Source organism: Lotus japonicus, chromosome 6 (genome assembly GCF_012489685.1).
Source record: "Lotus japonicus ecotype B-129 chromosome 6, LjGifu_v1.2".
Classification (NCBI taxonomy): Eukaryota; Viridiplantae; Streptophyta; class Magnoliopsida; order Fabales; family Fabaceae; genus Lotus; species Lotus japonicus.
This window is the reverse complement of record NC_080046.1, coordinates 50,656,141-50,682,481: the sequence shown is the minus strand read 5'-3', so window position 1 is coordinate 50,682,481 and position 26,341 is coordinate 50,656,141. Positions and strand designations below refer to the sequence as shown.

Sequence of the window (26,341 nt, the reverse complement as noted above, 5' to 3'; positions counted from 1 at the left end):
AAAACATAAGTAAGAAAAAGAGATAAAAAGTAAAAGATGTGGTTGATGACATAACTAAATAAGAGAGATTATGAACGAATCATAACTCGATCCTTAGTTCTCTATAGATTTAATCATTTCAATCAAACCTAAATGGGTGGAATTGCCACAACCACAATTTTTTAGCAAAAACCCAAACTAGAATTAGAATGAGACTATGATGAGTTTAGGGTGCTAATACTCGTTCTGAAGGCAACCCTAAACCCGCCTTTGATTTCTTGTTCAGGTTAGCACAAGCAGGAAAATAGACATTTCAACACATTAACGAAAAAGAATTTTTTTTGTCATGTTGACAACGTGAACTGACATTGTGTGAAACATAAATTCAAACATACTCTTAATTAATGATGTTCATCAGTTTGAATTGATCACTAAATGATCCAAATTAAACCAAATCAATGTAATTGATTCAAATTTAGTTAATATCCAAATCAAACCAATGCATTTTGGTATTTTATATGTTTCATATTATATTGCTTAATCTCTAAGATTAAGAATGATGAGACTTTTTTGTTATATGTGGGAACAATGAATCCCTATTTTTTACTTGATCCATAACTCGTGAATTTTTTAAACTATGGGAAGCAACTTCAAGCCACCGTTTTGGATGATGTTTGAGCCATTGAATGCAAATCTCCAACAATATGGAGAACACATTTTTTACTCTTCTTTGTTTAATGAATCAATTATATTGCATGTTAAATACAATATTACTGTGCCAAACATTTAACAATTGTGCAATTTGCTTATTAATTAATTGAATAGTTGCATATGGGATCAGTCAAGGAAAGGATTCTGATTGCTTTGAGACCGAAAGTGTCATTCTAGTCATATATTGTACCCACCATGAATTCCTTTTGGAAGATTCTCGACTTGAAAAATTAGTGAACTACAAAACAAGAACGACACGTAGTGCCCGTGTATGTGTGACTGTGTTCTGAGTGTAAAGAGCTGATTAACTGAGCCCACAGTTTCATACTTTCATTTGGGTGACGAGGCTTTGACAAAAGCGCCCATATATGTGCAAATCCAAATCATAAATGTCTCAAGTAGAAAAATTATTTTCATTAGTTTGGCAGGGGTGTCTAATTAAGGTGCAATGCATCAAGACTTATAGCTACAATTAAGATATACACCCTCCGGTCACTATTATAAGCAAAAGTTAGATTTTTAGGTTCATTCAATAAATGATGTATGTAGTCATTAAAATGGTCACATACATCATTTATTGAATGAACCTATAAAACTAACTTTTGCTTATAATAGTGACCGGAGGGTGTATTAATCAATTTAAGAACTCATGGAATAAATAAAAACAAGGTAATAAAATTTAATTTTCAACAAAGAATAAGGCTAATCATGTTTGACCCAAAAGGTGATTTAATCAATAAAAAAAAATTGCATGCAATAGCAGCCTGCCAGCCTCTTCCTTTTATCTTAACTTGGTAGACCATTAGTATCTGCCTAGCTATAGTCCAATTTTTCAAGATTAATGCCGACTCTTACCTTGAATTCTTGATACAACGCAACAACCAAATTGGTCATAGATAAAAGCCTTCACTACTCACTAGGTTCAAAGATTATGTGTACAACTTGAAGTGGACATGAGGCAATATTCTCTAGACTTCCAAGAGTGTGTCACATGCAATAGGTTTAGAGGATACAATCATACAAAATAACAAAACGACTAGTCGACTACTAGCAACATTACCTTAGATCTTATCTAAATTTTGTATATGATAATGCCCCTGCATCAAATTCTTCCTGATATGAAAATTTATACATTTTCTATTATTCTACGTGCTTGACAAGGAATGAGTGTAAATGCAATTTTTTATTACATCCAATAGAAATGACCTTAATTTGTCCTTAGGAAAGTTACTAATGCAGCTAAATTTTGAACCAATAGCATTAGTTGAGCTGTCAAATTAAATACTAGTAGTTCAGATCTTATCCCCACGACATTACCAACATGAATGTTTTTCTATAAATATCTTATATGCGCCAACTGTCATCATTGTTTTGTTGTACTTTGGTTTTTATAATAACATTTATTCTATTTTTGATTCAGCAGGTATCATGGTAACCAAAAATTGACAAGTAAGGTCGACCAATTGTTTACACAATTCGCCAACAGAATTGGAAAGTTTATATCTTTCCTGGAAGATGCGCACATGGTTTTGTCTTATATAGCCTCTTAGCTAAAGACTTCAAGCTTAAGTAATAGTATTAATTTTGTGTGTGTAAAGGGACCAAATGACAAATGAAATCAAAGGGCCGGTTCTGCTTTATTAATTATGATCAATTAAAAATTCATGAAATAAGTACTGAATTTTACTAACCCTTTATTAGTTTCATCAACCCTCTTTTAGTACACCTTCAACAACAACAAAAAACCCTACTGAGAGTACCTTTCTTATGTTGAAGGTGAATCTAGCTTATACCAAAATGTCTTTAGACAATTGAAAGTGCAAACCCTCTAGCTTATAGTATACTATTGAATTTGTCTTCAACTGAGTAATGTGAGACTTTCTTTTTTCAAACAACCACTGAAGATCTTCATGGGGTATTGAGAGTATCTCAAAACACAATTCAAAGTGACCCCACTCTATCACACCCTTGCTTTGCTAATGCATGTGCAAAGGCATTGGCTTCTCTAATAATATGACAAATTAAACTTCCCTACAATGAACCTCATTCCTGAGGAGGTCAATCAAATTTGGAACATTAATTAGTTTCCAAGGCATATTTGATACATTATTGACCCAACCAACCACAATAGAAGAATTGCTTTCAATGATTACACTTTTAACTTCAAAATTTCTTGGGGAACATCATAGCATTTAGTATAGCTCGGTTTATTATTATTTCATTAATATAATTCAAATATAATGAAGTGATTACAATACAACAATTATTTACACTAAAACTCAGAATCGAACTTAACAAACAAATTAACAAAGCCATTACAAAAATTGGTAACCAACTAGCAAACAACTAACAATTTCCTATAAGGCTATAACTTCAATTTCCTATAAGGCTATAACTATGGTACCTAAGCCGGCCCTTGAAAAATTGGTAACCAACTAACAATACAAAACAAATGAAAATAAAAAATATCACCAGAGATATCAACATATCCTCCTCAATACTTCTCTGTTTCTTCCATAATAAGACACTTACAAGTTACAAGTTACAATCAATATTCAAAACTGTGATCTATCTCTTGCCATTTCAATTATACTAAAATTTGAAAACCTTGTATATATGTACAGAACTATAGCTAGACACCACTCGATCTTCTTGAACCCAGAAAAAAAAGGCAACAAAAAAGGAACAAGAGATTCCCTTAATTATATACAGATACAACAGCAAACAGAGGAGACACTAATTTTGTGATCAAGAGACTGCAATCAGTGGATCTGTATTACTGTTCATCAAATAAAACCGAGTAGGCTTTGGCTGGAAATTCTTCCTTCTGTGAAGATCCTGGTTAGATGGCTTAATAATCTGAAGGAGAATTGCCTTCAAAGAATTAGCTTTAGATGAATCCGAACGATGAGGGTTGTAATTGGAGGTGTTTCTAGGAAGCACAGATCGAGGCCTGTTCTTGTGCATGCTGCACCTGAATGAACCAGGATGTGTGGTGGGTGAACACATGCATGTTCGTGATGATGAAGAAGAAGAAGCACTTCTTGAGGCCATGATAAAAAACAGGCAATGAATGAATGGAGTTTGAAGCGTATGAATGATTCTATTTTTGTGAATGTATGTTTTATAGGCTAAGCTTAACTAATGGGAGGTTGTAGTTGAAGCCTTGATAGGAACTCTGTTATATTTGGCAACACATTCATAACTAACTAGTAACAACCGGGTTGCTTAAGTAATTATTTAAGGAGATATTAATATCATAGTTCCGGAGGGAAATTACCAATTTGTCCCTGGGGATAGATAACCATTTTCTATCTAGAAGGGCAAATGAATGAGTATTGTTTATTTATTTATCATGGTTCCAAATCTTTTATTTTTCCTTGGCTTAATTGCACTTTTGGTCCCCAAACTATTGCCTTCTTGCAAAAATCATCCCCAAACTTCAAAATTAGCAAAAATTGTCCTCCAACTATACCTATTGTTGCACTTTTGGTCTGCCGTTTGCCTTCCGTGAGAAAACTAACATGAGAAGTTGATGTGGCTCCCTCACGCGCGTCTCACGTGACTTTCTTCAAAAAGCTTGATGACTGGACAAGTCACATGTTTCTCACGTAACTCTGAAAGGCTCCAACGGTCATCTCCTTCCTCCATCGTCTTCTTCACCATAGAACCCTTTTAGAGTCACGTGAGAAGCATGTGACTTGTCCAGTCATCAAGCTCTCTGAAGAAAGTCACGTGAGACACGTGTGAGGGAGTCACGTCACCTTCTCACGTTAGTTTTCTGATAAGTGCCAAATTTACCTGATTTTCTATATTAAGGCTCAGTTTGGAAGAGCTTATTTGAGCTTATCTGACAGCATAAGCTCTTATGCTTGTGTTTGGGAGAGCTTATGCAAACAGCTTATGGTCTGCCATAAGCTATTTTCAGCTTATTTTCATAAGCTACTCAGGATAGCTTATGAAAAACAGCTTATGCTTATACACAGCTTATTTTTAATTTATTTCAATAAATTTTTAAAAATAGCTTATGAATAAGCGCTTATGTCATAAGCGCTTATGACCATAAGCGCTTAATTAAGCTGTTTATCCAAACGGGGCCTAATTTCGGCACTTATCTGTTCTAAATGTGTACGTTATCTTTCAAATTATCCCTCAATAAGGTTAATTTAGTAAGTAGATAGTTTTTATATAGATAAATGTAAGATATGTTAGTTTTATCATTTAGACTCTTTGATTTTTATTGTAGGAGAAAAGTCAAGAAAATCCAACCATTTGAAGATCAAAAGGGCTAAAAATATTGAAGTCCGCTTAAGCCAAATGTTTCCTCGCTTAAGCCAAACTACATGGCAGTAGCAGTGGCAGATATATTGAACTTCGCTTAAGCCAAATTTTGCCTCGCTTAAGCCAAATTACATGGCAGTAGCAGTGGTTCTGGAAGACAATTCGGCTTAAGTGATAAATGGTCTCGCTTAAGCCAAAGACCTTTACCTGAACGTGAAGAAACCTCCTCGCTTAAGCGGAACCTTTATCAGCTTAAGCGAAACTGTGCCCTGTTTATAAAAGGCTCGACCAAGATTAGAAATGGATGATCTCTTGACATATTTTGGACCTCTTAGAGAGAAAATTGCAGAGAGAAGGAGGAAAGGAACTTTGGGAGCTTTGATCCACCATCCATCGTGCTGGAGACACACCAAGGACGACACGGGTCAGCGCTTTCACCTTAGTTTCCTCTTGTAAGCTTTGTAAGCAATCCATGGATATGGGTTGCTAAGTTTCTTTGTTGGATTTGGATGTAGCCTTTAACCATGATTTGTTCTTCTTGATTTCTATATGAAAATATAATTTCTATTACATGATTCAATGGTTTTCTCTTGTTCTTAATGTTATGTTTTAGTTTGCGCACCTAGAACATATCGATTGATTCGGCGTAAGAGCGGAAGCTACGACATCTAGAGTCTGACCTATAGTTAACCATCTAATAAATCTAATTGCTAGGAATAGAGTTAGGTTTGTTAGTCCCTTAAACATCTGAGCTTAAAGATAACTTAGCTTTTCTATGCATGTGAGGAATCAATGTTTAGGAAAGTAAGTTATAGATATCCACTCATGTGAGGAATCAATGAAATAGGGTAGAAATGGTGTAGATGAATCATGGATAGGAATGAATATTCATATAGAATCATAGGACACTAATAGTTAAACGGTGAACTCCAATTCCAACAGCTTTCTCTCTTGATATCAATCGTTTTACTCTCGCTTTGTTTAATTTGAATGTGCTTTGGTCACCGAAATAATTATCAACCTTTTGAAAATCTATTGCTTGGGTAATTTTACTAAAGAACGACATTTGTGTTAGCAATTCCCTGCGGATACGACAAAACCCTATGCTATACTACAATTGAATCTTGAGGATTTTGAAAGTAGTATCAGTGTAGAAAAATCTCTCAACAAAATGGCGCCGTTGCCGGGGAATTGTGTCAATTCAAAAGCATTGCTTTAGTTTTCTTACTTTGAGCAATTGTGAATATAGTGTATAGTTTTAATTTCAGTTAAATTTTCCTTGTTGTTGCTAATCTCTTGTGTTAGCTTGTGTTTTCTTGTTCATTCAATCGACTAGCTTAAGAGAAAATAGCAACAAGAAGCTTCTGAATCACCCACTTCCAAAGATGCAACAACCATCCCTAAGAGATCAGGTAATGTGGTGTGATATTTGTTTTGATACTCACTATGTGGGTTATTGTCATTTTCAGGAAGAACAAGTTCCACCAGCACCATACCTACCATATTACTCCCCAGAACATGATAAGATTGCTAGGCTTGAGGATACCTTGGTCCAATTCATGCAGATTTCAATAGTTAACCAAAAGAATATCGAGGCTTCCATCAAGAACCTAGAAAATCAAGTGGGGCATCTAGCACATCAAATAGCTGAATATGGTAAGGTTGTTGTGGAAACAAAAGAAATTGATAAAGAAAATGAGGAAGAAGGTGAGGAGGAAGAAGAAGTAAAAGAAAAAAATGATCCACCAATTCACAACTCACCTCAAAATTCCCCAAAGGTAAAACATGAAGAGGTTGAGGTAAGCTTTGAAGTTTTTGATGATTTTCAGCATCACCAATGCAATGGTATGATTTATATCGTTGAACATATAGATTCTGTATTTGGTGATAGGTTTGAAGAAAATATTTCATTGAATACTTCAAAGAATGTATATAGCTTAAATTGTGAATTAGGGTTGATTGAAAAAAGAAAGAAAAATAATGATTTTTGGATGGCTTGGAAAGGTTTTGATAGAACACTTGATGAAAACCAGGTCAAAAAGCCAAAGAAGCGGAAGGGGTTATACTATAACCCTTGTTTGTGGTCACCATGATAGTTTTTGTGTCAAGCTAATGACGTTAAACAAGCGCTTCCTGGGAGGCAACCCAGTGTTTAGTTAGATTTTCCAGTTTTCTAGTTATTTTAGTAAGTGACATGGTGATTTTGTGAAGTTTCACTTTAATTTGTGTTTTCCTGTGCTTCACATCTTTTGGTCACCATATTGAGTATGTTCAAAGGCTTAGAGATCAATGATTTGATGGATTTGTAAAAGATAGGGTTGTGACTTGTTTTTGCATGTGAACTTGAGGAAATTGTGCATCCTGTGATTTTCTGTTTAAAACCTGAGTTTCAAAGTTATATCAGGTCTAATTTGATGCTTACCATGCATATGAATTGATGATTTTTGAGGTTGGTGTGTTTTGAGAAAATTGAGGTATGTAGTAGTGTGCTCATGATGAAAAACAAGTCACTCTAGGTGATTTTTTGCATTAACTGTGCAAAATTGCTTTCCATAACTTTTGAACAAACTCATGTTTGTGTTTTAATGTTAGTTTTCAAATACTAGAATAGGAACCAATGTGAAAATTTAGGCCTTGAAGTGAAAGTGCATTAAGACAGCTCATTGTGTAGTTTTCTTGATCTTGGAGTGCCATATGGGGATGTACTTCAGCTGTGCAGTTTAAGGCCTCTCACAAGTTTTAAATGATATGAATGGTGAGTCTAAGGACTTAAAAAGCTAGGAAAATGTGAAAAGAAAAAAAATGAGGTGTTGGGTTGTGAAAATAGCAGAATTGTGTGTAAATGATGAGTTAGAGTATGAAATAAGAATCTTGTGTCTCTTTTCATGATTTTAGTCTTCACACAAGTTTCTTAGATGATAAGTAAGTGGTTTATCCTCATATGAAGCATTGAGAATTGATGAATCAAAATTTGAGGTATCCACTTGTGTAAATAGTCAAAAAGAGTGCTAAATTGAATTCATGCTCTTTAATGATTAACATGTGGAATTCAAGTGAATCACATGTTTAAATTGAAGATAGAAATGCCTCATTATGATTGAAAATCAAGGAAGAAGAGAAATACAAATTTTGGAGGTTAGACTTGTGAATTTTGGCAAGACTTGACAGTATTCTGCTGCATAATTACAGGTACTTTGCTTAAGCCAGCCAAATGATCGCTTAAGCCAAATTCAGAAAGCAGTTACAATGTACAAGGGTTCAATTTCGCTTAAGCCAGAGCAAGTTCCGCTTAAGCGACACTCTGAAGAAAAGATAGCACACAAGAACTGGCAAGTTCGCTTAAGCCTGAAAATTCTTGCTTAAGCAAGATACCTATTAAATAAAAAAATCACTCACTCTTTAAAACACAAACCCCACTCTCACACACAATCACGTATCACTTCCTCTCACACACAAGAGCACGTAACTTGGTTCCATGGCACACACATGAGCAGGATTTTAAACTCTTTGGTTCCGGTTTCTCCATTCTCTCCCTTTCAATTGTACTTGTAAATTGGGGATTTTGGTTGTCTACTTCTCAGGTAAAGTTTTCTCATTCCTCCCTCAATTTGATTTCACATTCTAAAGCTCTAAATTTGGGGATTTTGATTGTGCAAGCACTAACGAGCATTAAGGAATTTGTGGTCTCATTGGGAAAAGAATTGCATGCTTTGAATAGGACTGTTTGGGGATCTTAAGTTTGGTTACGGGATTGTAAACTCAAATTGTTATATGCTTCATATGTTAAAGGTTGGACACCCTAGGTGTTTAAAAAAATACATGAATGAAAATGTTAAATTGTCATCTACCTAATGTTTGAGATCTAGGCTGTCCAGGAGCAGATGTTGGAATACAGACACTCAAACAGGATCATGAAGCTTGGCCTGAGGATAGGCCAAATTCCAGGGAGGAGGAGAGAGCTGATGATTACATGTTTGATGATCAGGAGCAGGATGGAGTTGAGGATTGATGACCACAGCCACTGATCCAAGTTCACTTTTATTTTCTGTCATTTCATTTTCTAGCTTTATTACTTTTATTCGTTTATAGTACTTGTTAGTCTGAACTTGGTACTTTGTGTTATTTTGTTGTGTTCTTAATTGCTAGCACATGTTTGGATTTTGGATTAGGAGTTTGTTTTGCTCACTGTTTTGAATTGCAAATGATTGGCTTTTGGTTTAGGTAATGAGCATGGACTATGAAATGCTAAGTTGAGCATGATGTGTGTTTTTAAAAGTTCATAGTTCATTGTGATTGCACTCACTTGGTGTCATTATATGATATGAATGCATCATTCACATGAATGTCATAGGCTCATTTTGAAAATGCTTGAAATCAGGGACTCCTAAGCCTAGTGAGGAGTGTAGCCAAACACTTGGTGAGATTCGAGAGATTCGTCATTGTTTTGCACAGTTTTACTTGTTTGAGTCTCTAACCGTTGAATTGCATGGGAATGATAGAAAATGATCAAGGCAATTTTGTTCTTTAGTGTACATAAACTACTTAGCCAAATAAGCCTACCATTGATTAGGAATTCCAATTTCACCCCTTTTGAGCCTAAATGGAAATTTTGTTGTTCTTTGTGTATGATCCCGAACTTAAATGACAAAAAAAAAAACAATGTTTCTCCCATACTTTTTAAGTTAAGAGAGCATTTATGTGAGGATTGTATGCTAATGTGCTAAGTTGGGGGGAGTGGAGGCTTTGATATATTTTTGTTAGTTTTCTATCCTTTGTATATATAATGTTTGAAAAAAAAAATGCTTGTGCATAGTCTATCCAAAAAAAAAAGAGACAAAAAGAAAAGAAAAGAAAAAATGATTGGAAAAGAATGGAAATGAGAAGAAAAGGGGTTTATGTGCATGAAATTGTGTAAAAGGGGTGAAAAAGAGGATTGGTAGAAGGAGAGTGAAAAATGTTCATAACTTTTGCATGAATCCAAATGTAATTGCTCTCTTGACTTGAAAATATATTGAAATCTAGAAAAACCAATTTTCTTGATAATCCTAGCCACATTACAACTCAGAAAGACCTTTGTGATTTTTGAGTTTCCATGCAGTTTTAATAATTGATGAGACAGGTAACAAGTTTGACATGTTGTGAATCAATGGCTGAATAGTGTGAAACACTTACCTCATAGAGAATTGAAGAGTAGTGAATAGTTTGATGAGAATTTGAATGGTTCCCTGATTGAAGAGTATTGGATTCAATGTTATGCCAATGATTTCATGCTAGTGTGTTTTTGTATCATTACTGTAACCATTTGTTGTGGGCTTCACATGTTCTAGTTGGTAATCGATGCTTGAATCATGCTTGTGAAAAGAAACTTTGACATTAGTAGTTCATAAGTCATGCTTGTTCAAGAACCTTTGTGAATATGTTTTGTTAGCCAATACCTTTTGTTTGAGGACAAACAAAGTTTCAAGTTTGGGGGAGTTGATAAGTGCCAAATTTACCTGATTTTCTATATTAATTTCGGCACTTATCTGTTCTAAATGTGTACGTTATCTTTCAAATTATCCCTCAATAAGGTTAATTTAGTAAGTAGATAGTTTTTATATAGATAAATGTAAGATATGTTAGTTTTATCATTTAGACTCTTTGATTTTTATTGTAGGAGAAAAGTCAAGAAGATCCAACCATTTGAAGATCAAAAGGGCTAAAAATATTGAAGTCCGCTTAAGCCAAATGTTTCCTCGCTTAAGCCAAACTACATGGCAGTAGCAGTGGCAGATATATTGAACTTCGCTTAAGCCAAATTTTTCCTCGCTTAAGCCAAATTACATGGCAGTAGCAGTGGTTCTGGAAGACAATTCGGCTTAAGCGATAAATGGTCTCGCTTAAGCCAAAGACTTTTACCTGAACGTGAAGAAACCTCCTCGCTTAAGCGGAACCTTTATCAGCTTAAGCGAAACTGTGCCATGTTTATAAAAGGCTCGACCAAGATTAGAAATGGATGATCTCTTGACATATTTTGGACCTCTTAGAGAGAAAATTGCAGAGAGAAGGAGGAAAGGAACTTTGGGAGCTTTGATCCACCATCCATCGTGCTAGAGACACACCGAGGACGGCACGGGTCAGCGCTTTCACCTTAGTTTCCTCTTGTAAGCTTTGTAAGCAATCGATGGATATGGGTTGCTAAGTTTCTTTGTTGGATTTGGATGTAGCCTTTAACCATGATTTGTTCTTCTTGATTTCTATATGAAAATATAATTTCTATTACATGATTCAATGGTTTTCTCTTGTTCTTAATGCTATGTTTTAGTTTGCACACCTAGAACATATCGATTGATTCGGCGTAAGAGCGGAAGCTACGGCGTCTAGAGTCCGACCTATAGCTAACCATCTAATAAATCTAATTGCTAGGAATAGAGTTAGATTTGTTAGTCCCTTAAACATCTGAGCTTAAAGATAACTTAGCTTTTCTATGCATGTGAGGAATTAATGTTTAGGAAAGTAAGTTATAGATATCCACTCATGTGAGGAATCAATGAAGTAGGGTAGAAATGGTGTAGATGAATCATGGATAGGAATGAATATTCATATAGAATCATAGGACACTAATAGTTAAACGGTGAACTCCAATTCCAACAGCTTTCTCTCTTGATATCAATCGTTTTACTCTCTCTTTGTTTAATTTGAATGTGTTTTGGTCACCGAAATAATTATCAACCTTTTGAAAATCTATTGCTTGGGTAATTTTACTAAAGAACGACATTTGTGTTAGCAATTCCCTACGGATACGACAAAACCCTATGCTATACTACAATTGAATCTTGAGGATTTTGAAAGTAGTATCAGTGTAGAAAAATCTCTCAACATTTTTTCACGGAAGGCAAACGACAGACCAAAAGTGCAACAACATGTATAGTTGGAGGACGTTTTTTTGCTAATTTTGAAGTTTGGGGACAATTTTCACAGGAAGGCAATAGTTGGGGGACCAAAAGTGCAATTAAGCATTTTTCCTTCATGTATCACAAGACCTCCTCTTTTTCTTTCCATAAACCAATCAAACATTGGATTGAATTGGATTCAGATGTGCAGGTGTTGGATGGTGGATGTTCTAATCATAAAGCATAAAGCAAGTTAAGGTGTGTAATTGTGATATTTTTTATATGCCAAATAAATAAAGTAATTTATTTTGGTAATGCTTAACTGCATGAAAACTTTCATGAGGCACGACCTGCACGAACAAGTGTAGTTGGTTAGTAATTCAAAACAAAACTGAATTTTGAACTGCTACTTCCCTTTTAATAGTTGATTGTGCGGCAATTACATCGTGTAAAATAGCACCGCTCATTTTCATTTTTATTTATTTGGAGATCGTTAGCTTCTTTCACATTTTGGTATAAAAAACATAATTTCCATTATTATTTACATTATAAAACGAATTTGAAAATCATGTACATATTTATGTCATTGTGTAAAATATAAGGTTAGTGCATGTTTGAATATAAGATGAAAAATCACAACGAACTAAAATTATCATAACATAAGTAATTTATTTCAACTTTTATAATTGTCGATCCTATGTTTTCGACTTAATCATGATTTTCCACAGTACATCCGATCAAGTACTTAATCTAATATGTAACTCATGTGGAATTGAGACTCATTTTACATGATTTGTTAGATTAAATTTTTCAACCTCTCTTAGTATATTAAATTGGTGAGATTCTATAATGAAAGAGAGATATATACATATAAGTTCTCTCATGTGCATGTCCCAAAAGATTCATTCCCACTTTAATGAAATCAGAGGAGTTCTATTGTGTCAGATGAGTGGGTTCAATTCTTTCGATTGCTCTTTTTATTATAATTGTTACTTGGTTGGACGCCACCACTAGCACATGTAAGGTTTAAATTATGAAGGGAGGAAAGTATAAAGAAATGGATGCCTTAAGGCTTAAGCCCTTCAATTTCGGTCTCTTGAATACAATTACAGCGAAAGTGAGCCTAATCAGAGAGAAATTAAACTTAATAAAAAATCCACACTGACCTCCGCCACTGACCACCGATTGCAAGGTTAGCTGCAAGCTCACTGGCTATGGCTTCCAGTTCGGAGGTTGTGGAGGTCGGGGGATGACTTCTCATCCGGGGTTTGTGAAAGTCAGAGTAGGTTCATAGGAGCTCACTACATCATCTTATGGGTTCTTTTTTTTTTTTATCAAAGGTGAGCAATTCATTGATAACATGGGCCAGGCCCAAAACCCAAGAGGGCGCTACAACTGATCGGGCAAAGCCCGCATAATACAGAGAGAAACATATGCCAAAGCACATAGCCTAACAAGTCAGTTCCTTACACTTGAGCCCATGACTCCTTACTCTTAGTATACCTAAACAAAGTTAGAACTAAAGGAGATTAAAAAAAACTACTTGCAAGAACAACCAAGCCCATAACACTGAGCCTAAGACAACACCCTGGTCAGTCTCCAAACCCTAGCCCCAACAGAAGAGGAAAGATGGCGGAACGGTGGGTCGGTGGCGGAGATGGAAACGGCAGTGCACCAAAGCTCAACCCAAACCTGATTTGCTTCAAACAAAGCGGAAAAAAAGATATTGAACGAATAAAATGTCGCTTCTCTTAACCTTGTCGGCTCTGCCGTTTGCACTTTTCTGCTTCAAGGCCAGGTGCAAAACACCTCTAAAACAGGGGACCAAGTAAGCAAAAATCAGATCTGGAAGAAAGGACCATGGGGTACCGATTTAGTTGAAGGAGGCAGCGATTGGTGGGCACCGGCGGAGGCCGTAGCAGTGACCCCGGTAACGATGACCAGAAGAGGCCGCAGGAGCGGGAGAGGTCACAGGTGGTGGTGGTGGTTAGGACGCGAGCGTGGCGGCGGCTGCAAGGCTAGGAAGTTCAGAGACCAACTAGGTGGAGCAGATCTGTGTAACCAGTAACCACAGTAGGAAAAGAGACCAGGCACAAAAGAGAGAAAAACAGACAAGAACCCACTTATTGGGTAGAAAATCCACGTAGAGTGGAAGATAACCCACCTGATTTGGGAGAAACCCATCTAATGTGGGGAAAAGGGTCTCCCTAGTGGAGGAAAAAGGGGGTGGTGGCAGCTCAGTTCAAACGAAACCCTAGCAGACAAAGTTTTTTTGTAGGATGAGTAGTTTACTCGAGCTCAGGCAAAAGTGGGCTTAAGCCTCTCTTGTCTTTTCAAGTACTGTATAAACCATTACCATACTAACTACTTGACACAATTATTGGTATCATTGATGAAGTTGGGCCCAAATAATAGGAGTCTTTACTTTGACCAAAAAAAGCTGAAACCATATCTTAGTCCAAAATCTTGACACAAAGAATGGCTTTCCAAATCAATGTAACAAAACTCATGAAAACACACTAATAATTTTCCATATATCCAAACAAGTATAGGCAGTGTAAGATAAATTAACTCTACATCACATAAAATAAGAGATCCAAACCCTGCTGGGAAAAACACACTAAAACTCAAATTGTACATGAGATTCATATATGCCTAATGTTGTTCAATCCAAACATTTATCTATCCGGTGAACTGCTTAGTGTAAACACGATGCCGCCGCTCTCTTGCATATATGACCCAAAGGATCAGAGACAGCATCACACCAACAGATACCATAACTAAACCAACATAAATCAATTTACTATCTCTCCGCAGACCAGGACAATATTGGTTGCTGATGTCTGTGAATGTTTCCCGAACAAAAGTGCAGTCTTGTAGATCAACCAAGAATGGAACATAGTGATACAAGCCATAGCTTATATTTACAGCAGCTTCGAATTGGCCATAAATGGTAGGTGTCATCCGACCAGGCGTTGCGCAAATGCCTGCTGGGGAAACCTGACATGTATAATTCTTCCACACCTGCTTGAAACAAAATCTGAGTGTTATATGCACATTTTATATCAGGAACATGCAGTTTGGATCAAAGTAGTCAAAATTGTGATATACTCTTTGGACTGAACTATTCCCCAAGTTCTGCAACAACTCAATCCCAGATCACGCTCACAAACATGATCTAGTGAGATCATGCTGGATCATCACACTTAATTGTAGGATCAGTGAGATTGATAATCACACTATGCTGACCAAGACAACTTTTAAAAAGAACTGAAATTTTAAGACCCATACTAATCCTAATTCATTTCTGCCATTTGAATCCCTTAAATCACTTAGACCAAAAAACCATCAATCTGTTCCCTATTGATTGGCTTAGGGGCTTCAGACAGTTGAGTGATGATTCAATATAGAATACTGGATGGGATTCAGTGACAGCTGAGTTAGCGTTGGTAGTGCAATCTGCTTCTTGGTGGTGGGTCACATTCATGTACACTGGGTTGTGGCTGAATTTGCACTAGATATCTAGTATATATTAGTGCCCTTGTTTTATGTGCAGTCAAAAACTTATGTTGTCCCTTGTGAGTTCTTGTGTTATTCTAAACTTTACAGGCATGCATACAAACAAACATAAATAAAAAACCAAACTAGGATTCTGGGTTTTGATAGATATGAAAAATCAAACTCATCAATAAATGTCAGCGAGTAAGAGAGGGACAGAAAAAAAAATGATAATGGTATCCTTTCAGGCTAGAAAATAGTGAAAACAAGTTAGTTTCCTAATAGGCCTAGCAAGAATTGTTCTGGCAAGGCTTTACTTTAGGAGAAAACTTAGATGTTATTCCATATGTGCAGTTCTTTCTGTTGCCCAACTACAACATGACACAAGTAGGCTGAAAATGGGAAGTTGTAGTTTTCACATTAATAATATGCTAATATATAGGGTAGGTGAGTTTTTAATTGGACAACAGAACAAACAGTACACAAAGTGCTGTAAGTTTTCTCTTGTACATACTGCACATATTTACTTTTAAAATTATAAATAGTCCCTTACCTCTCTAGCATTGTCCACGGGAACTTCTCCAGGAGCACATGACCGAGTTGTGAGGTTAGGGTTATATGGATTGCACAGAACCGGCATGAGGGGGCCAGATTGATTGTAATACAAAGACCCCGCAGCAGGTGGTAAGTTCCTGTTTGTGACGGTGTTAATGATTTTATCAACTAAGTTCACAAGCTCGTGTGTCACGTCCCTGCTTTGTAACAAGGTTTGCTGCGCAGTTGCATTATCCACACACGGAAGAATTTCATCCAAGGCCGTATGTGCAGTAGGGTTCAGAACCCACTCATCCATGGCAACACATGAATCTGCAACAACACTGGTGCAAATATGCAATAAAGTAAGTCTTATATTATACACATGTAGCGCAAGTGATTATTGCAGCAATGAACTTCGTCAAATGATATAGAGACAGCCAAATGAAAGAGTGCCTTCATGCGTATTTCATAAACTAGAAGATATTTAAAGTTCTAAACAAAACTAGTGAAGCATTTAAAGAAAAAGTTAGTCTTTTTATCTGCTCTAATGTAGGAATATTTTCTTTTATTTATTATGATTGAAAAATTCAGGATGAAATAACAAGACTTAATCAGCACAACATCTAACAAAATAAGCCAATACCATATACAATAATACACCTAATTCAGGGGGAAAACAAATGCTTCCTTTTCATTTCCCCTCAGTGCCACTCACCAACAATTTCACCAGGGCCAAAACACCTATCATAAGCGCAGACTACCCCATTCCTATATTGACATATTATACCAAAGAAGCAGAGATAATGATTTCTATAGAAAAACAGAAGCCATGAACTAGTGACCTCATAAGTCACATCTCCAAATTCTAACTAATTCTCCCTCTCAATAAGAAAAATGAATAGGTACAGCATATATTGATACTTGATAAGAAAGCCAGCAGACAGTTCAAACCACAGATATCCTTCAAGGAAGGCTGTTTGAGCCAGGAACATCCACATCCTGGTGGCGCTAGCACTCCCATAAGAGCTTTTCTCCATACACAAGACTCAAACTCTAGACCTTGTTTAAGCCACCACCCATTGGTTTGAAACATGTACAACATATCCTTAATTTCCTAGTTTTGTTCCAGATATATTGAAAATCATGCATTCTCAACCATCACAACCAAATCACGCATTCTCCATAATGACTAATTTTATTCTAATTAAGTTCTATATTTTTTTTTCAAAAACATAAATAATTGAAGATCTAGAGTTTCAATTAATTCCTTCCCAGCGCTTCAAACTTCCTGTTTCCTTCAAGAATAAAATATGTTTCTGAAAACATAAATAAGCTCACAAGAAACAAATAACCTAAGTAAAAAATTCATGTTACACCATTAGATTTTTCTTGCAAAGCTTTACAATTATCATATGTCTCACAACTCAATTTCCTACTGAACACTGAACAAACAAAAACTGAACAATTAGAAAGACCACTGATAATTTTGTATGCACGTTAAGGCTAGAAGTAAGCTCCAGTTCACAGTTGCACATTTTCTTTAATCATTTATCACAAGGAAATCATTGAACTTAAAGACCCTAGATTTGTGCCAAGGTGAAAAACAAAGCAACACATAATATACATGACAAAAAAACAGATTCAGTATAAAATTCTACAAGAAAACAGGAACTTACTTGTGAAGAAAAAGAAATACACCACAAAGTATAAATGTGCCTGCTACAAGAATCCATCCAACAATCACCAAACTGCAGCAATAGGAAACACATCATTTATTAACTGGAGATTTCAATGGGACAAACCTATCAAGAACTTAACAGTCCAGGAGCTATAAAGGAATACAAAAGGGGTCAATGAATTTAACTTACAAGTATACTAGACCTTGCAACCCAAATATCGAAAATACTGCAGCAAGTTTTGACCACAAAACACGAGTGAGACAATAATATTACCCCCAAACTTAAGCACAGAACAAGAAAACCAAAACAGGTATTAAAAAACATACAGAATCCTAGAAAAGCAACAAAGAGCATAACAGCAGCAAGAATAATCAGAGCCAATCTCCTACAACACACAATAGATGATTGTCAGCAAAAACATACTTTAAAAAGATCAATACAAAGGCTTCAATTCATACTCACATTCCATCTAAGCCGTCTTGTATTTTACGCGAATTATCTCCCGTTTTGCTGGAGAGTTCCACAGCAGAAGAATTAATCTTTGTTTTCACATCATCGATATTCTTCTGAACATCACCGGGCAAAAAAACAGCATCGACTCCAATCCTCTTGGCTGCATCAAGATAATCTGACACGTTCCTGAGGTTTTCAGCAGTGAAGTCAGCCTGGCTGACCACGTACTTCAGTGTGTTTGAGGTGCTTCCATGAAACTTCCCCTGAGCAGTGTAAAGGACTATGCATCCAACTCTACCAAAACAAAACAAAGCACAAACCGTTTAGGGAGTAAAAAACAAGCATATCACACTGAATGAAGAATAAGAACAGAAAAATAGAGATAGTTACATTGCTGCAAGGGTGAAGAAAATGAGGAAGATCAAGGATAGAGCATAGGCCAAACGAGAATAACCATACGGCTCCCTACGGCAACAGCAGTAACAGAGGCAGATGAAGGATAAACAAATCCCAAAAACCACAAACCACACAGCAGCAACAACAAAGAAGGGAACCGCAGTAAAAACAACCGACTGCACCAAAGAGAAAAAAAACCAACAACAACACAGAAAGTACCAAACATTAGAATTCATAACAAAATTAGTAACATCATGCTCCATGTTCAAGAAGCTTTTTGGAACAAAAACAATTATGAGTGAGTTAGATGGGGGAACTGACAGCAATGTAATGGCGATTGCTGATATTCCAACCACCGGTGTAGCGGTTGAAATGGTCAAGAGGGTCCTTCCTGGTTGTCCTATGCTGAGCCAATATCAGAGAAGTTGTGGTGTTGGCCGCAGCGTCTTCCGCCATGGATCTCCTTGTTCCCCATGGCCGCACCTCGCCGTACCCTCTCTCACCAACGACCTCAACACCATCTGAAAATGGAAGCAACAAACAGAAAAGAAAAAAAAAACACGTACACCCCATTTGAGAAATCAATAAAAAAATCAAAACTTGATAATGGGACAAGGACAGTGGGTAGAAAAAAAATAATGGGGTGGAAGAAAAACCTGGAATACGTAAGGAATGAAAATGGAAGGTTTTGGTGGAGGAGGAGAGAGAGAAGAGAGAGAGAAAGAGGAGGAAGAGGAGAGAAGGGTGTGGTGTGAAGCATGGCATAATGAGGATTGGTTTGGTTTGGTTTGGTTTAAGGTTTTGGTTTTTTGTGTTTTTTCTTGCGGTTCCCCCAGAGCTTCTGGTTTTGCAGAGAGAAGCAAAGGAAGAGACAGGGTGGAAGGAGAAGATGATGATGAGAGAGAGAGTAAATGGGGAAGAAATTTGAGGAGGATTTATTTTTTTGAGGAGGTAACGGCATTTGATTTTGATGATTTGATTTCATTCACAATCACATATCTTCACAATTACACTTTGAGCCTGAGCCAAACAACAAAGAACACTCGATATTCGTAGGCCATGCCTCTCGATCTATATAACGTTTGTCTCTATTTTCACTATTTTGTCCTTGGGACCCTACCATCACCTTGCATTTTCACTTCTCATTTCAATGACATTTTTGTCCTTCCCTTGTTTTTTATTGAGTGAAAAATTAGGGTATATTTGATTTTAATTTCAAAATCAAAGTAAAGTATGGATAGTATTAGTACATCACCCTTTTAGAAAATATCTCATTTTTTTATCATTGTCGGAGGGCGGAGGCCGAGCTTCAACGCCTTTACCAAGTGGTATCATCGGTCATATGTGGCTAACAAAAATTAAGTTTGATTCTTTTTTTTCCTTTATTCTCATTCAATTCAATATCGCGTCTGATTCATTAATACTAAATTTAAATTCAATCTACTAACATCATTATCCTTAATCCAATTAAACCCAACGCAAAATTAAGAACCTTGTTGTAAATCAACAACATTCAACTTGAAAAAACTCATATTTCAAGAACTAAGAACATACAAACCCTACAAATTGAAATCGAAAATGAAAACTTCAAAAACCTTAAGAACTTTCAACCTAGATTCCAACCTCCGTGAAACTCATAGTAAGGAGAAACCATCACATAACCACCTTTCTTCCTGCTCCCCACCACTTTCTTCTTTAGCAAATCCAGCAACGCAAACCAACACCTTATTTGTGCGATCAAAGAAGCATTTCTCCCCTCATATTTAATTTTGATCTCACCACTCCCCATAAACGTCCCTAACCCATTAATCGTACAAATCGAAGGCAAAGAAAGGAAGAAGGTGGCGATGGGCGAACTTGGTGACGAGGAAGGTGAAAAGGAGAAGAATAAGGCACCCAAAAGTTGCAACCCCTAAGCTTGAAGCCTTGGGTATAGGAAGATATGGTGGATAATTTGTCGGTGATCAAATGAAACCATGTGAATACTCTTATGAACTACACTTCTCATCCTTATCGTGGATAGTTTGTTCGGGATCAAACGAATCATATGAATACTTTTATGCACTACACTTCTCATCCTTATGATGTGATGTAGTGTATGATGCAACGTTTAGCCATGGACACTAAATAGATATATAACTTGTTATCCGGGTGAAGTTATATGATGCACTTGATGCATCTACTTACGCGAGGGTATAAACTACATTCTATAAAATATTTATTTTCCCAAGTTTATCTTAATATTTTATGCTCCATATTCAACAATTGTCATTGAATTCTTTTATTTTTTTCAATAAGAGGTAGCTTACAAAAATTAACAATTTTTATGAATTTGAGACTAATAACTCATTTTCGTAATAAAAAAGATCGGCGAACCTCTACATAGTTACGATATATGAGCGGCACCTAAATTTATATAAGTTAGTTTAAAAAATATAAATCGTGATCCTGTGAGTCTGAATGAAATCCCCACAAATTTCATTTGCAAAAACTCATGCAAAATTTGTGACAGTTTCAAACTCGATAATTGCACTTTGTTTTTTTTTTAACGTTCCACTTTGTGGCAATATTAAATTTAGATGCGGAATCTTTTAGGGCTCACCTAGTGCCACTTTTTTCTTAATTTATGTGAATTAGCTAATAGTACACACCTAACTAACATGTGAATTTAAAGTTTTTTTTGAACTCCATGTGAATTTAAAGTTGTAATTAGGAACAAACTAAGTAAATTTTTTAAAAAAGTTTTATACACACCTAACACATGTGAATTTAAAGTTAGTTAAAGTGGCAACAAATTCAAAGTTAAAGGGACGGCAATTAGATATAGCCATGACAAGTTTAGATCTTAAAGACTTTGGAATCAAACTGCTGCAACTCCATCACCTACCTAATCCCCTATAAAATCAACTTGTGACCGTGTTTTTCAGCTAAGCAAACTTTTTGCGTCAATGAAAAGCCCTTTTTCTGCAAAACAAGTACTGCATTATTAGTTGGTGAAGCAGTTAATTAGATTAGCTTGACTCTCCAAAGTTCCGAGAGTGTATTTGAAATCTAGCTAGCATGGCATTTTCCTCATTGCTTTTTCGTATAATCTCGTGCTGCTCAGATTCTATACTTTATTCACATATCAAATATGCGTCAAGTACATCAAAATCACAACAAAATATGCACTGTTCATAGCTTATTTAATTGACTGACTTTTGGTCTTCAAAAGGCATTTCTAAGTTGCGGACAAGTAAGTGTGATTTAATATTTTTGTGACAGTTGCATGCTAGGAAAAATTTGTGCATGATAATGTTTATATGAATCTATGAATATCCAAAGAGATAAACTAATTGAAAATTTCCAGATTAAATACAAAGGTGCGACTATATATAGTTGTAGGTCGAATATCCATAGGTCGATCATTGTAAGATCAATAGTACATATTGGAAATTATGAGGAGGATAAAATTAGGGTTCATATAAAGTTTGGGAATTGAAATTCGAAACTTGTGAACAAAAATTTACAGATGATGCAACTTGTGCTACATTAACAAAGACTATTCCTTCATATTCAACTCGTGTTAACTTCAAAAAAAAAACTCGTGTTTTGTTTTGTAGTTTCTCTAATTGTGCTTCATGCGGAATAAGCATTGCTCCAACATCAGAAACAGTGCATGAATTCTTGCGAGTCTATATAATCGGCATAATAGGATCATATTCCTCAAGTAATTTATCAAGAATTGCTTCCATATGTTCATGATATGAGATCGTTTCTCCCATGGTGAACAAAGTATTCACAATCATTTTGATACGTTGAAGATAATCAGTCATCGATCTATATTACTTAGCAATACTCTTCAACTCAGTGTGAAAAACAGTGAATTTTGTTGCTCTCATTCAGTGTAAAGAGAGGATTCACCTTGAATGTGGGCGAAACTTATAGCTCGACTCACTGGTAAGAATGAGAGGTTTGATTTTGGATCATCTAAAGCTTGGTTGCGTGGCTCCTATGCAGACTTAGTTGTGGTGATTTGTTGTGCACACAAAATTAGTGTAATTAGGCACGATTTGTGCTTGCTTTGAGAAATTGGCATTAGGAAAGTTGTGTGCGAAACAAATTGTTTGGAGATCGTTGAATTTTTATAGCTGACGGCATGTTCATGTTCCATTTGTATGCACGTGACTTTCTTGAGATTCATCAGCTTTTGACTTGTAATTGAGAAATTCGTCTTCGCCCTGAAGAGGCTAACGTCCCGACTAATTGTCTAAGTCCTCGGAGTAGTCTCACTATTCTTATTACACCTTCGAAGAGAATTGAATCCTTAATTTGTAGGAAAATTTTAGGCTTGTTTCTTCATTTACATTTTTCATTAAAAAAATTTAAAACCTAAAACTTACCATCATCCTCAACGAGTCTTAGCAAATCAAAGAGGGAAAAAATGAAAGGTAAATTTAATTCTGAGCGGAAGGGCATCTTCGTAAACAGACATATATAAATGGGAAACTAACACCAAGTACACTCTGCCTCAATAAGATTCTGTGTTGTGTTCTAATTAATTAAATTAAAAAATAATAAAATAATAACATTGTTCATGAGAACGTGGTTGCTTTTCCGGTCGCAACACTAACAATTTTCAATTATAAATGCGACGTGTTTCTGTGGTGTATCAAATTCAAATTTTCTCAGTCTGAATGACACTGAGACTCTGCTATTTAATTTGTATATATAAGTTCTCTCTATTTACATGCTGCTACGTGTTTGCTGAGTCATGCTTTGATGTCATTGTTATATTGGCTTTGTTTGTCAATGAAAGCAAGGTCGAGATAATGATGTTTTGTCCTCTTGGTGTCCTCTTAATCAGATAGTAATTTTTTTTTGTCAATTAACCACATTTTTAGTAGTTGTGACTTTGTGAATTTGAGTATATTTGCCTGCATTTGATGATCAATCTTTGAGTCTTGCACTCTTGTATACAATATTGCAGGGTGCTATGCCAGCTTTGCCTCTTGTGTCTTGATGATAATGACAATATGACACACACATATATATATATATATTATATATATAAATTTCAAATGCTTGTATGCATAGAATATTCGAACTAAGATAGATAATGAATTAAAAGGGACTGTTAATTTTCTTCTACTAGCAAATATTTACTGTCAGCAAGTTAATGGGAAATATTTGATCATCTACTTTTGTTGCTAATCAACAATGACCAGTAAAATTACTTTAAAAAAAACAATGACCAGTAAAAAGTCAATTTACAATTACAATTACTATCAATTGCAGGTAAATGCGTGTGACATTTTCACCGACTCCATCTCCCTCCACTTTTAATTTTCTCCCCTCTTTTTCTTTTTCACTTTAACTTTTGAAACTAATATAATTACAATAATGTGTATAAGATACACTTTATCGTGACACAAACAAGAATTACTCTAAGAGGGAGGGAGGAGAGAGATTTTAATGGAGCAAGAGAGTGAGAGGTGTTTAAATCATGAATTCTAAGTGATTCGGAGAGCATTTAAAACGACTCAGACTCAGCCTCGAAATGCATGTGAACATATGATCCACACATGCCCCCTATTTATAGTAATATATCTTTATTATACAATAATAAGAGCTCATTACTTGCTTCCCATAAAATGCCCTAGTTATCTCTCATTAAGCAACTATTATGACCAGGTTGGTTGAAGGGATCCTGCATATCTCGAACTGCTCACGTCTTTTATAGTCAAACCTGACATATTCACAAGACACCAAGACCAATAGAGCGAAGTGTGTCTTAAGAGATGTTCCTTCATCCTTTTCATTCACTTGACATGTCCACGAGCTCTTAAGACACTGAGGTCAATAAGTCAAGGCGTGTCTTGAAGGTTCTTCGTCGGATATGGTTCCTTTTTTGTTGGATGCGTCTTCATTTCCCGAGTTTTGTTATGAGCTGATTAAGTGAGGTATCTTCTAAATGTTGCGTGTTGACCCGTGTTTATGTATGTGTCTTTCAAAAAACCTTGTGGAATGTTAACAAACTTCAAAGGAAATTGTTTTGGGAAGAAGTATCCTTATTCAATGTTAATGTACAAGACAGAGTTTCGATAGTTTACTCGCTCGGTCTCTATTTTCTTAATTGTGTCACTATTTATTTTAGCATATCATATGTAACACACCACCCAATGACATCGAGCATAAGTGTGGCTTATGCGAGTCAAAAGTTTGGAAACTTACTTGGATTCGACACGTGATTTTGACCTTTTTATCCAATGTAATACTTTGAGCCATAAATTTAAGCATTTATTTTAACCTTTTTATCCTTTTATTTTCTTGTTTATTCCACTCCAACTAAAGGTCAAGGAGTTTATTTTTGTTACAAGAGGAAGGCTAAAAGGACAACTAACTAATAGAAAACATTTTTGCAAAGAAACTCAATGATGGCAGAGGGCGGAGAATGCCAAACACGCCTCGAGCATCTCTAATGTGAAGTTTACTTCAATGCTTCGCCATGTAGTATGCTATAGCATTCTTATCCCTGGGACTAAGATCAATCTTGACTGTACAACGCCAAGTTATCTACAAGATCTTTTCCTTTGCTCAGTAGTTGTTAACATCAACCTTAGAGCGGAACACGTCCACCACGTATGAGCAATCCGAAAAACAAACTACCTCCCAATAACCAAGATCCCAAGCATGCTGGAGCCCCAACTCAAGTGTCAGGACCTCTGCCAGGTACGCACTACCATGACCAAAGCTTGTGCTCACGCCACAAACCAATCTACCACTCGCATCATGAATTACAACAGCACACCCCATCGTTTGTCGCCTCGAAACCCAATTGTCGTCGACATTGACAACCATGGTGGAAGCACCCATTGTTGTCGCTAGGAAGGGAAGGAGCAGCGTCGTCGATAACCCTAGAGAAACTGGTACAAGGTCAAGGAGTTTAATTGAAAGCTTCTCCACAAATTTCATTTATTCTTTATACCTATTAAATGTTTTGAAAATTTTAAAACACATTACAATTCAATCACTCAGTTCTTGTCCTCGTAGAATAGCTCAAGTGGTAAGATTTGATGAACATATGAGTTGAGAGGGGAAGATCCATGGATCAAATCCCTAATGAGTGTAAATTATCTTTCTGATGTACCAAAAAATCACTCATTCTTGTGTTATCCTACTTATTTCTATTTGGTGGTATTTTGCTTAGTTATATAACACACAAAAACAAATTAAACCAGAATTAATAAGAATTTAAAATTAAAAGAGACAATAACATTTTCTTAAAGAGACAATAACACTTTTTTTATGAAGAGTGGATATAAAATTTAAATACTACTTGTCTACTTTATTAAAATTTTATATAAGAAAATAAAAAAAGACAATTTACTCGTGCTGTTTTTATATGAAGGGTAGTTATGTACCAAAAATGAATGAAACGTTGTTCAATTATTCCGCATAAATCTATTTTATTTTACTAGTTTCGGAAAAGCCTCTCACATTATTTTGCATACATGCATGCATCTGGGAGCAAATCCAACTGCCAATTATATTAAAAAAATACATTATATTAGTGGGTCAGCATACTTTTGTGTGACATATTGCTAGAAGCATCAACTTAATTTGCACTTTGAAGCTTCCACTTATCAAAATATTAATTAATTATCAACGACTTCCAACACGGTTGGTAGATAGTTAGTTAGATACGGAGGATTCGGTTCCTTAACAATGTGTGAAGGAAAAATTATTGAGAAATATCTACTCATTTAATGTAATTACAAAATTTTAAGAGATTAATCTTATGTTAGTCGGATACAAATATATATATATATACTTTCGTAAAAAAATCAATTAATTACCTTTACACTAAATTATTTGGCAGAAGTAGGAGATTGGTGGTTTCAGCATGGGAAAACTACCTGGGCGCTGGCCAATGACTGAAAGGTGCACAATAAA

The 26,341-nt window shown here is 35.7% G+C and overlaps 2 protein-coding genes across 2 annotated transcripts; both read right to left on the bottom strand.

Moving 5' to 3' along the window:
- Window positions 1-3,438: 3,438 nt before the first annotated feature.
- On the bottom strand, window positions 3,439-3,744 carry LOC130725508 (uncharacterized). Its single transcript, XM_057576727.1, has one exon. The coding sequence runs from the start codon at window positions 3,742-3,744 to the stop codon at window positions 3,439-3,441; it is 306 nt and encodes a 101-aa protein (XP_057432710.1).
- A 10,605-nt stretch (window positions 3,745-14,349) lies between these two features.
- LOC130722872 (uncharacterized) lies at window positions 14,350-19,453 on the bottom strand. The gene is made up of 9 exons (XM_057573729.1): window positions 19,063-19,453; window positions 18,728-18,927; window positions 18,401-18,582; window positions 18,020-18,304; window positions 17,884-17,942; window positions 17,747-17,783; window positions 17,555-17,626; window positions 15,895-16,219; window positions 14,350-14,867 (listed from the first exon to the last, which is right to left on the bottom strand). The coding sequence occupies exons 1-9, from the start codon at window positions 19,169-19,171 to the stop codon at window positions 14,526-14,528; spliced, it is 1,611 nt and encodes a 536-aa protein (XP_057429712.1). The 5' UTR covers window positions 19,172-19,453; the 3' UTR covers window positions 14,350-14,525.
- Window positions 19,454-26,341: the final 6,888 nt, after the last annotated feature.

Excerpts from the sequence above, each read along its gene's own strand:
- LOC130725508 (XM_057576727.1), bottom strand. The coding sequence starts at position 3,744 with ATGGCCTCAAGAAGTGCTTCTTCTTCTTCATCATCACGAACATGCATG.
- LOC130722872 (XM_057573729.1), bottom strand. The coding sequence starts at position 19,171 with ATGCCATGCTTCACACCACACCCTTCTCTCCTCTTCCTCCTCTTTCTC. Across the intron at positions 17,943-18,019 it reads CAAGACGGCTTAGATGGAAT|GAGATTGGCTCTGATTATTC; the intron begins GTGAGTATGAAT and ends TGTGTGTTGTAG. Across the intron at positions 17,784-17,883 it reads TGTTGCTTTTCTAGGATTCT|TATTTTCGATATTTGGGTTG; the intron begins GTATGTTTTTTA and ends AACTTGCTGCAG.